This window comes from Pseudorca crassidens, chromosome 16, assembly GCF_039906515.1.
Source record: "Pseudorca crassidens isolate mPseCra1 chromosome 16, mPseCra1.hap1, whole genome shotgun sequence".
Lineage (NCBI taxonomy): Eukaryota > Metazoa > Chordata > Mammalia > Artiodactyla > Delphinidae > Pseudorca > Pseudorca crassidens.
In genome coordinates this window covers 16,645,946-16,658,537 of record NC_090311.1, presented here as the reverse complement: position 1 = coordinate 16,658,537, position 12,592 = coordinate 16,645,946, and the positions used below count along the sequence as shown (strand labels likewise).

The window sequence follows — 12,592 nt, the reverse complement described above, 5'->3', positions numbered from 1 at the left end:
TTTTTAAATGCTGGAAAATGGGTTCAATATTATACTAATGGGTTCAAAAATAGTTCAATATTTTAAAACCCAGTGACCCAAGTGAAACAGACCCAAGGACCAGTTGATACTGCATCTCTTCCTTGTATTCAGTCCATTCTTGCCTGTCCCAACATCAGCTAATAATAATTATGGCTAAAAAATAGCACTTACTATGTGCCTGGCACTATTTCAAGTGCTTTACACATATTGATGCATCTAATCTTCCCAACCACTCTGTGGGTGGGCACTGTTATTATCCCCACCTCACACCATGAAAACAGGCACAGAGACCTGAAGTGACTTGCTCAAGGTCACCCAGCTAGTGTCAGAGTTAGGTTTTAAATCCCAGCAGTTGGCCTCCCAAAGTGGCTCCCAGTCTACACACTATAAATGTGGTTTGCCAAAGCTGGTGCGCTTGGAACTGTTACTTGTTATCTTACAGATGGGCCGGGTGTTCCCTATAGCCCGAGCTAACTTTGTTTAGAGAGGGAAATGTATTCTGACTGACAAATTAGAAAAAAAAAAAAAAGACTTACAAATTAGCTTCTAGAACAAGATCTAGGAAAAGCAGAGTGTTCCAGATACTGGGCCACAGAGTCTTTTGTTGGATTTGAAGAAAAAGGACAGCATTGCTTCAAGCTTTTTAGTTAATTATTCAAGGAGAAAAGTTTTTGCACATTCTGAGTTTTGGACATGGGGTATTTAAGAAAACTAGGAAATGTGAAGTCATTTCAATGTTAATCATTAATGAGATTATACTACAGTAGCTTCCTAATGCATTAAGTTAGAGGGAAAATTATCGTCTCATAATAGAGTCTATTAGAATTCAGAATTATGCACGATAAAATGTCACAAAACTGTATTTTTTAAACGGCACATTCCTTCCTGATAATGTTACATTAAGTATGTTGCAGAGTACAATTACTTTCCTCTGCAGGACATAATTAACACTCTGCATGATTAATTATATCTTTGCAACATCACGGATGCTTGGTCATTGCTTCAGTCTACTTTCTGAAAGGTCCCTTTGCTGAGGGTAGAGTCTCATTTTTAATGCTATTAGTGTTTATAAAATCCATCTGAAGGGAATGCTCTCTAATGAAGGACCTGTGCTTGTTTATTTAAATTCATAGCTACTTGACCACCTTTAAGACTACCAGACAGAAATAGAGACCACAAATCTTCTTGTAAATGGATTCCCCAAACTTCCTGAATACTAAAGTCCCTTCATTAAGGGTGGTAAATTCAAATTCACACAGGAGCCGGGAAAATAAAGGAGATGAAGGTGATCAAAGCAGCTGCCACTCCTTGCCAGGCAATGGCTACCATGCAGGAACTAGGACCACAGTCCCTATGTGAACTCTCACAATTTCTACAGATTGGTTCAAAACCAATTTTTTTTCAACACTGTGTGGCCAAACAAAATACCTCTGCAGCCTGGGTCTGGCTCATGGGTTGCCAGTGTGGAAACTACTTCTGGTTCCAATTAATATTTCTAATCCAGTCTAGTTTAATTCACCTCTCCGACTTCCCCAGGAGAGCTGACTCTAGTCCAGGTGCCTGGTTTGATCCACTGTCTTATACAGACAAACGTAACAGCAAGTCATGTTATAGTGGGAATACAAAATTGTAGAGCGCTCTGTTTTGTTTGCGCTATGAAGCATTTTTTCTAGAATTCTACTGTGAAAATTGGCATTCAAACTTTACAAGATGCACTTGATCCCTCCAGTTTCCCAGGTAATGTACGCAGCCAAAAGAGAAACTTGGCTTTGGTAGCCGAGTTTAACCTTGAATTTCATTAAGGTGAAATGAATAAGTCAACTCGCGCAAACTTTCTGGGAAAAGGAAAAGCAAAATGTAGGCCTTTTATATTCTTCTACTTCCCATCCCCTGCTTTATCACACGTTTGATAAGCCCCTTTCATCCATCAAATTATCATTTGCCAATGACTGGCCTTCTTTGTCCTGTAAACTGTTAGACGCTGGAGATGCCCAGCTGAACCTGACACTGCTCCTACTCTGAGCAAAAGGGCAAGATGCAGACTGATCTACCACTGGCAAAGCCCAAGTCAACTGCTGAAGCTGTGCTGATCCCAAAGGAATGTCAAGGAAAGTAGCCCTGAGCATCCAATTAACATGTCGAACGATACACTAAATTATTGATTGATGGGAGATAACTTTCACTGACAACCATGATACCAACTCAGTTCTAAACCACCTTATGTACTTTTAAAATAGTAGATAACATTTACCTTTTTCTTTGTACATTTCTGTATTATCTAAATTTTCTGTAATAAACATGTAGTAAAATTCTTATAATTAGAAAACAACAAATGTAATTAATTATACATATTTCATTGGAGACAAGCCAAACTATAAATAAATAAAATCACTGCTGTAATAAATTAGTGGTACATATTATTCCACCCATACTTCCCGAGCACTCCTGGGGAAAAAACTTCAGTCAATGTTACCATTTCCTCTCAACTTATAGCTATTTCAGTTTACTCCCTTTGGTCCTTAAACATACCACACTCCAAAACGTTAAAAAAAAAATCATCATTGTTAGGGAATAATTACTTTCATGTGTCCAGCAGCACACACAGTCCCCAGACTCTAAGAGGTGAAATGGAACCTTAGGATTTTCAAGATGAAACCAGAGTTGTCCCCGCCTTATGTTGGAAATCTAAGAGTTTCCAAACGTGTATATATGGACTTCCTATCAGAAAAGAGTTCCCCTTTCTCAGTCCCTTCCATCTCCTCTGAACTGTTGTATCTTGTTTCTTTCCATCTTGCTGCCTAAGAATCACTCCACTGGGACTTCCCTGGTGGCTCGGATTCCCTAGGAATCCGCCTGCCAATGAAGGCGACACAGATTCGATCCCTGGTCCTGGAAGATCCCACAGGCCGCGGAGCAACTAAGCCTGTGCGCCACAACTACTGAGCCTGTGCTCTAGAGCCCGCGAGCCACAACTTCTGAAGCCCGAACGCCTAGAGCCCGTGCTCCGCAACAAGAGAAGCCACAGCAATGAGAAGCCTGCTCACCACAACGAAGAGTAGACCCCGCTCACTGCAACTAGAGAAAGCCCGTGCACAGCAACGAAGACCCAAAGCAGCCAAAAAAAAGAATCACTCTACTGGAGGGAAGTGACAGGAATAAAGCAGAAAGGACTATTGGAAAAGGACATACATCTTTCAAGGGAAGCAGTTTCATTGTTGTCTGATAGGAAGGAGTAAGGGTGGCTGGGTAGTTGTAGTCGACAGCATTATGTTTGTAATTGGCCTTGTAGGCAATCTGAAACACAAAGAAAAAAACAAGAAAAGAGAAATTAGTGCCCTCTCTCTTTTGACCTTGTTTGAATGTCATAAAAGCATCTTTTAAAAATAACCAGAAACAAAATTAATTCAGTTTCATCACCTCCAAGGAAAATTAAATTATGTTCACACTTTTGTTTTTAATTAATTTGAATTCTTCTTCTTAATTAATCTAAAATTAGTTAATGTCATCTGTAGTACATTTATTTTATCTTTCTTATTAATCATGGAACCCCTTGTAGTTTTTTGTTAAAAAGAAGCATTTGCAGACAAGTATGTAACAAAAGAGCTTCTTGGCTAACCCCCAGAAAATCAATGAAAAGTCAAGAGTCTTCAGAGTATTTAAAAAAATTTTAAAGGTCAAATTTGACATTCTCAAGTAGAGGAAATTTGACGTCTGTATGTTTTAATAACGAAATCAGTTCCTTCTCAGTGTCCTTTACCTCCAAGATTTACAATTTGGCATTTGCAAAACTGTAAACTGAATTGACAAAGCCAAAGAGAGATTAACAGATCACATGCTATTGGGAAAAGAGGGTCCTGATCTATTTTGTTATGCCAGTATCTTAAGCAGTGCCTGGATACAGGAAGTTTTCAATGAACACTAAGATTGAATGAATGAATGAACCAACCAACCAACCAACCAACCAATTCTAAATAAATCGCAATGCTTTGGAAATCTGAAGCATTTCACATGAGAATTATGCTCATCCATTTCTCTTTATCTCTCAGAAACTGAAAGTTTTTCTCACACTGGATCAATCACGATAGATCTAAGTACTCTTCAAAGCAGAGAAAGTTGCGTTTAATAAATTGAAGCTTTTAAAATTTTTCAAAGATTTTTTTACCTCGCCTTGGTTGCACTGATTAACATTTACAAACTCTTTTGGGTCAATCTTTACACAACAAAACACTGATTTTTTTAAAAAGGAGGTTGAAAAAGAATTGGCTGAATTCCTTGTGCCCCCACCACTCTCCACACCAACAGATCCCCAGGACCTGCAGGCCCTTCACAACAGGACTCACGTTGCTTGCCAGGCTTCCAACTTTCAGAGCATGGAGCATCCGTCTGTCCATCCCAACTCCTTCATAGTGGCCTCTCATGTGGTTCTGGTAGTTTTCTTTATATTTATTCTACATGGGAACACAGAACCGTCAACAAAAGCATTCTCTCCCCAACTCGTTGAAGATAAACTACTCATCTGAATGCACTAATCCAAAACATAAATGATTAAATAGAACCTATTTAAGTATTCAGTGTGTCTCTGAATTAAAAATAAGACAAACTTAAAAAAAATAACTTAAAATTCAAGAAGTTGGGGTGAGACAAGCACACAAGAAAACATAAGATCTGATGCACCCAGACGGCACAAAACGGACCTGATTTTTTTTTTTTTTTTAACATTTTCAGTTGTAAATATACCAGATTTTTCCAATGTGAAAACCCATTGCACAGGTGTGGAGCTTTCCAAGGACAAGCACTGATCGTACAGGGGCTGCATGCAAGCCCCATGCTGGGGGCTAGTACACATCACTGCATGCTATTACCTCCAGTTCTAAGTATATGAGGAATAAAACCCCAGCTTTGCCAAAATCTGTGACGTATACATGACACATTGGTCACTACCGCAACCATGTGACATAACGATGTTATGTCCCAAGTGCAGCTTACCAAACAAAGAACAAAACAGGAGGACAAGAAGTCATAAATAAGAAAAGGTGGGTAGCTTCTAATGAAGCTACATTAAAATCACCTCCCCTGGGAGGCCATGGAGTTTCCAGGCACTGAGAGTAGTCCAACAGAATACTATTACTCTGCATCAGACACAGTTCTACTCATCTCTGGCGCTCTATGAGGAGGAAGGAATTATTATCATTCCCATTTTACAGAGGGCAAAATGGCTCCAAGAACTTAACGTGCCCGAAGTCGGTCACTTGGCTAATTGTGGAGCCAGGTCCGTCAGCTCCAAAGCTGGTGCTCTTAACCATGACATTTATGCAGAAGACATTCCTTACTGAGCCTCACGAAGTCCCAAGTGATTTTAAATTCTACTGTTATATGCAGCTAAGCAGAAGTAAAATCTAATAAGAACCTGCAGTATAAAAAAACAAACAAAAAAACCAACTAATACTAAACTTTCTTTGGGTTATTTGTATGGAAATATGTTAATATAAATGTTTCAGACATTACATGAAATTTCTAAAAAACTTATATGTTCTGGTATAATGTTATAAGTCATAATTCTAGTTATTACTTTAAAATGTATATCTCAGAAATAACTAAATTTCCTTGTCAATTGCATTATTACGAACTTTCATCAAATCTTTAACCGTGGTCATTTTTAAGTCTTTTGCCATTTACAGACAGTTCTGGGTGTACTCTGATGTTTTCACAAAAATGTTCCTATAAAAGGGTTTCATCTTCAAGGAATTCATGGAAAAGACTCTGACAAGTACAGGTTTCTGGTAACTGACTATACTGCTGAACTGAATGAGTAAGCATTTTCAGAACTCTAATGGAAAACTGATGAATTCATAAAAGTGCTAACAAAAGATCAAGATAAAAAAAATTAATTACATGGGACTGAGTGAACTAATGAGGATGATTATAATTTTTGTGACTTTCTGTTTGAATTAAAAAAAAAATCTCACAAGGACTCAGAGGAAAAAATATACAAATCAATTTCCACTGCAAAGTAAAGGAGCTGTTGCAGTGGAGGATCCCTGGACTGAACGTCAATATCATGACATAGTATGAGCGTGTTTCGTGTTTGGTAATTGCAATCATTGTTGCTTTTGTTGTGGTCATCCATTTACAATGCTTGGTATCAGTTTATTTATCTCTTGTAAAAATAAAATACAATGTGTGTGTGTGAGTTGTGAAAAAAAATTGGAATTAGTAAAAATGAGGGCAACAACAACAACAAAAAAGAAGTAAAATCATATAAACTAGTCCTTGATGTTCTCAAGGATACATCCCCAGACTTTGAGAATTTCCAAATCTGCAAATGCCACTCCAGCATATATCTGCTCACCTGGAAGATGGAGAAATAACACCTGGCTCCCTAGGTGACTGTGCAGGTTAACTGAGATCTTGTACTAATTTAAGAAGCACAAAGTCAAGTTGAGAGGGGACGTTGCATGCTCAGCCAGGCTCCCTCACCAGCATTCACCAGTAGGAGCCAGATACTACTATACACGAAGGATGCAAGAGGACAAGTACAGCCCTGAGGGCTCAAGGTCAAGTGCATGCCAGGGGATTTAACACTCCATGGACCAGCCCCAGCAGGCAATCTCTATCAAAACTCATAGTATTTGTGCCTAAGACGCCATGCTTCTCCAAGACACCCAGATACATTCACGTAGACTGTCTCTTAGGAGACCTAGAAATTAAGGTCGTTAAAAAAAAAGCCCAAACAGACGTGTAGGCATTAAAACCTCAAATCACTGGTGAATTTTGAGATCTTGCTCACATTCCTGAATTGAGGTGTTTCACAGTAGTTGATACTACGACCTTTACTACTTTCCAGATCCTTCTTATACTCCACCTTGGAAACCAAAACACCAGATGCACAAGAGAACCAAACCCGAAGTCACTCTTGAAAATGTCACCAGGACTCGACTTGGGATATTTTTAGAAAACTTTCAACCCAAGATTTTAAAATACCAGGCATAGGATACTGTAGGTTAACAATATGTGTTTTCCTTTCAAATAGTGATAAGTAAATAATCAGTTTGGTTCTGAATATTAAAAATATACAGCCCCTTTCAAGAGTAAATACTTTAAGATTTCACATAGCTCAAAAAAAATGGCAAAATGGTTTTAGATATCCAGACAGTGGATACTCTTGCGGACAGGTATCTGGACTTCTGGTCATGTCCTGTTTCTTGATCTGGGTGCTAATTACACAGACGTGTCCACTTGTGGAAATTCTTCCTGTTGTACACTTATGATATATGCACTTCTCTGTATGTATACTTAAGTAGAATTTAACCAAAAAAGTTACTTTACAAAAGAGTGTAATAAATGAGACCACTCATAGATGCAAAGTGTCTTCTAATTTTAAATGGCTAGTTGAGCTCCCTGGGTAGCTAGATATAAGATGTGAGGCCACAGTTACTAAATAGACTCCAAGTCATCCCAGGTAGCTGAAGAAGGCAGCTGAAGGGTGGTTCCCATTAATAGAGGCCTGGCTGGTTTGTCTTACTAGATAAACATAAGAGCAAAAGGAAATGGAAGGTTCCCTTGTGACTGCTTACCAAAGGAAATGCAACTTGTTATCATATCTTATAAAACATTTGGTGGGAATATGACTTTTAAAGTATGCAAGATGCGGGCTTCCCTGGTGGCACAGTGGTTGAGAGTCCGACTGCCAATGCAGGGGACACAGGTTCGTGCCCCGGTCCGGGAGGATCCTGCGTGCCGCGGAGCGGCTGGGCCCATGAGCCATGGCCGCTGAGCCTGCGCATCCGGAGCCTGTGCTCCGCAACGGGAGAGGCCACAACAGTGAGAGGCCCGCGTACCACACAAAAAAATAAATAAATTAATTAAGTATGCAAGATGCATTGTAATGCTTACAATATGATGTAAAATTTAAAAAGTACACAAAACTGTATATACGTTGAATTCTAATTCTACAAATGTATGTTTTTATATTCATATATTAGTTTATGATATATTCACATAGAAAGAGGTCAAAATGGTAACAATGTTATTCCTGGGTAGAACTACATTATCAGCGGTCTGGTTCTAGTTCTGTCCCTAAAAGTCTATCTGAACCAGAACAAGACACTTTACTTTTCCAAGCCTATGACAAAGCGAGGGCCTAGAGATTGCAAAGATCCCATCTAGATCTAATGGTCTCTGAGTCAAAAGCAAGGTTCAGCAAACTTTTTCTGTAAATGACCAGACAGAAAATATTTGCCCCTTCGCGGAACATCCCATCTTTATATCAACTCTTGTAGCTTGAAAGCAGCCATAGATAATATGATGTGTTTCAATAAAACTTTATTTATAAAAACAGGCTGTGGGCTGGATTTGGCACTCAGGCCATAGTTTGCTGACCTCTGGCCTACAGCATCAGAATCATGTGAAATATTTGTTTAAAATGCAGGTTCCAAGGGCTCGGCACCCATCTACTACTTCAAAGTATCTGAGGTTGCTGACGAGGCCCAGGAAATGTCACCCTTGTGATTCTGAGCAATTAGAGCACCACAGGTTAAGGAACACTTTGGGGTAAAAGACTGACTCTTAGGGGTTAGAGAAGAAAAATGTTTTAGGAAATTTGCATATCCTTTTCTGAGTTTCAGATAACTTGCTAGGTGAGTCCTATGAATAGCCTGCCAAGAGGCTGACAACTCAAATGCCTGCAGGGTCCCGACAGGCAATGCAAACAGAGAAGCTGCTATGAAGAAACTCCAGGACTTAAAAAGGATGTGGGGAGCTAGAGGGGAGATTTCCTTGCCAAACAGTCTTAGCAATTATAAAAATCGTAACCACTGGGTAGGCCAAACAAAACACAGTCTCTGGCAGCCAGGTCAGCCTCTAAGGCGAGGGGAATTCACATGGTACACACAACTTCTCAGAAACCTGACTACAATAATGAGAGAATGAAGGAGGTTCCACGTTCAAAACGCTCCCATCTTTGATTTCCGCTCTATAAGAATGACATATTGTTATAAAGCTTGTCTCCTCCAGTATTCTGGCAACTAGAAATGTATTGCTGGGAACTTGGGAATATTTATAGCCCTGTGAGAATTCTGGGAAGAAACTTTTGAATCATCAGAGAAGGATTTAATTAGTTTGATCCTAGGCTCTCTTGTGAATTGCTTTTTACGGACTATTTGTTCTTTGGGAACTGGTAACTCATGTGTAGTTTATGTGGTGTTACACGGAACTTTTCATTCTGGGGTCGCCCCTTCACTGTCTGTCGGAGATAAAGGAGGTGACAGCACACAGGTGAAAATGTCCCCGTACGTACCTCACTCACAAGCTTGTTCACGCTCTGAGCCCGCTTGAGAACCAGGTTGTCTTGGGCTGGGAGGGAATGATAGTGTGCAGCGCCCTTCATCTTATTGAAGTCCTGCCTGTATTTTATCTGAAAGAAGCACACAGAGCATCTGGAGTTGTGGTTTTCATGCTCCGTGAGAGAAGTTACTCTACGCTTACTTCACATTTAATGTCAACATTTATTTAATAGAATTTTCTGGAGGAAAAAATAATCACATGGGTTTTTCCTCCACTGAAGTCCATAAACCACTTAGCCCCTTTTATATTAACATTTTACTGCCCCCTTTCACATTTTTTACACTTTACATTCTAATTCTGCATGGAGAAAGGTCTCAAAATGATCATACCTAAAGGTATAATCCAAAACCCATTCTGCCCTTGGTTTTAACAATCATTTCTCATCCAGCCTCCAGTGATGAATGTGTCCTTTACTTCCCCTCTCAGGGCAAAGTGCACTCTTCTAAGGAAATGGGTAATAACTGAATAGTAACAAAGTAAAGGAGAAGGGCAAAGGGGGTATGAAATGAATGCTGGGCTTCTGATTATAGACCAAGTTCAAGTTGGTGTAAGATCTGCAGTGTGCTTGTCACTTTACCAAGTTTAATTATAGCTTCTCTTTCAAGGACTGCCAACTGGCTAACATTCTGCAAATAAAAATCATTTTATCAACTGGGTTACACCGAGTTTGATAATCATACGATTTATTTTAATCAGCTATTCCTCTGAAGTGCTCAATTTCTAAGATGGGTTATTTTGCAAAGACTCTCCTAACCCCAGCTTATCTAGCTGGATCGGTATGTGCACTTGCTTCAGCTGACTTCAAGTAAGTTGTGTGGCTTGTCCATGTCAATCTCCTTTGAAGCAGATAAATGTGACCTAACAGCATGAGCTAAAAATGCAGATGTCAGGAATTTGGATAGGAATTGAGGGCTAACATTCTGCTTTGACTCAGCCCTGATAAATTTAACTGTACATAGGTTTCAGTAAGCACAGCCTTCAAAGTCTCATTTCTCCTTCTTCTATGGCTCTGTGGGTCACCCCAATGTGGCACTTACATCACTAGCGAGTTCGTTGGCTTTCTTGGCATTCTGATAAGCCGGGGTGATCATGGCCGGGAAGCTGCCCTTTCCTCTGCGCTCGCCATACTCTTCTGAGTAATCCTGCTGGGTCAATCAAAGAGTTTAATCAGTAATGCTCCCCTCCTGGAATGGGTGGGGGATTAGCAATGATCTCTCCTACAGCCTGTTCCCATGGAGGCCCGTCCACCTTGGAAATTCCTGTGATCACCCCTAAGAGCAATAGCACGTGGTCGTTAAGGTGGTAGACACTAGAGGTAGACCCAGCACACAGTCAGCACTAAATAAATGGTAACTGTTATCATTAGCATCATCATTTCCATCAGACAAATCAAGATACTCTGTGAGTCTCCTAGGCTCATGTATTTTGGAGTATTCATTTCTTAAATGACACCCGGAAAGTCCTTCTGTCTTCCAGTAGTCTCGAATGCCACCGTTCTCAGGCCCCTTAGCAGATCTATGCAAAGACACCTTGATATTCCACATACTGTCTCCCGCAGTGATGGATTCATTTCATTTACCAAGAAAGATATATTATGTAACTATTTGAATTTTTGTAATTTGGCTGAAAAGACTTCACACTGCAATAAGATGATCTCAGCTGGGACCAAATGTATATTTCAGACTAAGTATTAACAATCTGAGTCTTAATTTCTTCCTTCCTCCTCCTCCCATCACCCAGGCTCTCCCACAAAGGAGAACCTTCTCTCTCACGGGACTGTCATCACGTTCCTAGTGTAAAACTTCCCCAGCAACCAGAGGTACTTCAAGACTCCGTCAGATGCTACCTTCTGTCCAGGGAACTCCTCCCTCACTCCCAGCCCCACCCCAGGCAGAATCAGCTGCTTCCTCATCTGTGTTCCCACAAATCTGGAACAGCCCTTAGTGTGCCCCCTTGGGCTCATGACTGCATCTCTCTCCGGCCTCCTCCAAAGCAGGGGCCTTCCCTGCTCCAGCATCACGGTTCAGAGTCCAGCACACATACTCTCTTAAATGAAATAGTTGGGTCAAATTAGAATGTCCAGGCTTCCTTTTCATCCAATAATGACAACTGTTTAGCCTGGGTGCTCCTTTATGCTTGGCTGCCAGAATGTTCTGGGCCAAACGTAGTAAGTGAAAAAAATAATAACAACAAAGACCCTCAAATTCTTTGGTAACCTCCTTTTGCCCATTCTGCTTTACGGTTTGGAGTTGGCTTGTAGCTTCATTTTAACTTCTGTGCTTATATGAATATATATTGTGTATGTAAATCTTTTTGAGACCCTTAATCCTATTGGGGAGTTGACAGGTTATAAATAATAGATTACATGGTATAGTCCATTAACGTAAAAAACTACTCATTAAAAAGAAAAATGGGGACTTCCCTGGTGGCACAGTGGTTAAGAATCCGCCTGTCAATGCAGGGGACATGGGTTCGAGCCCTGGACTGGGAGGATCCCACATGCCGTGCATCAACTAAGCCCGTGCGCCACAACTACTGACGCCTGCGCGCGTACAGCCCATGCTCCGCAACAAGAGAAGCCACCACAACGAGAAGCCCGCGCACCGCAACGAAGGGTAGCCCCCGCTCCCCGCAACTAGAGAAAGCCCGTGCGCAGCAGCAAAGACCCAACGCAGCCAAAAATAAATAAATAAAATAAATTTATTAAAAAAAAAAAGAAGAATGAATTGTTGGTCTTTTAGGCACTACAGATATTTATAGTGTATCTGAGTGTCCGCCTGCTTCTCTATCACTCCCTCCTACTCGCTCCCTGGTGAGTCACAGTAAATCACAGTGAAATGCCACAGGATGTGGAGTCCTCTCGCCTGACAGCTGCTGGCAGTGCTATCGAATGACACCCACTTTGATCCTTGTATTTGTTATTATCATGATTGGAAACTTCAATCAAAATGTCCTAATAATCAAGGTTCCACTATGATACTATGAAGTTACATTTCATCACTGTGTATAGACAGGTCTAAATACACACATGAAATTATATGCGTGTGTTACAACTAGTGGCAGATAGGATAGTCCAAATTTAGAACAAAATACTTTTTGCTAAATATGGAAGCCAAATATTTTTTAAACTGACTTTTAAAAGTTGTCCTGAGCATTCTAAACAACATATTTACAACATGAAACGAATAAAAACGTATTTTCATTGAGTTTTAAGCACTGAGAGACCATT

The 12,592-nt window shown here is 40.2% G+C and overlaps 1 protein-coding gene across 6 annotated transcripts in view; it reads right to left on the bottom strand.

Annotated features, from left to right (window-relative positions):
- The window catches only part of NRAP (nebulin related anchoring protein), a 70,374-nt gene that overhangs the window by 43,978 nt on the left and 13,804 nt on the right, over window positions 1–12,592 (bottom strand). For 4 of the 6 annotated variants that reach the window (XM_067709342.1, XM_067709343.1, XM_067709346.1 and 1 more), the window contains 4 exons: window positions 10,401–10,508; window positions 9,317–9,433; window positions 4,362–4,469; window positions 3,211–3,315 (listed from right to left, as the gene is read on the bottom strand). In XM_067709342.1, coding sequence (XP_067565443.1) covers window positions 3,211–3,315; window positions 4,362–4,469; window positions 9,317–9,433; window positions 10,401–10,508 — 438 coding nt within the window. The remainder of the gene's footprint in view (window positions 1–3,210; window positions 3,316–4,361; window positions 4,470–9,316; window positions 9,434–10,400; window positions 10,509–12,592) is intronic. The other 2 variants (XM_067709344.1, XM_067709345.1) reach the window with 1 other exon arrangement.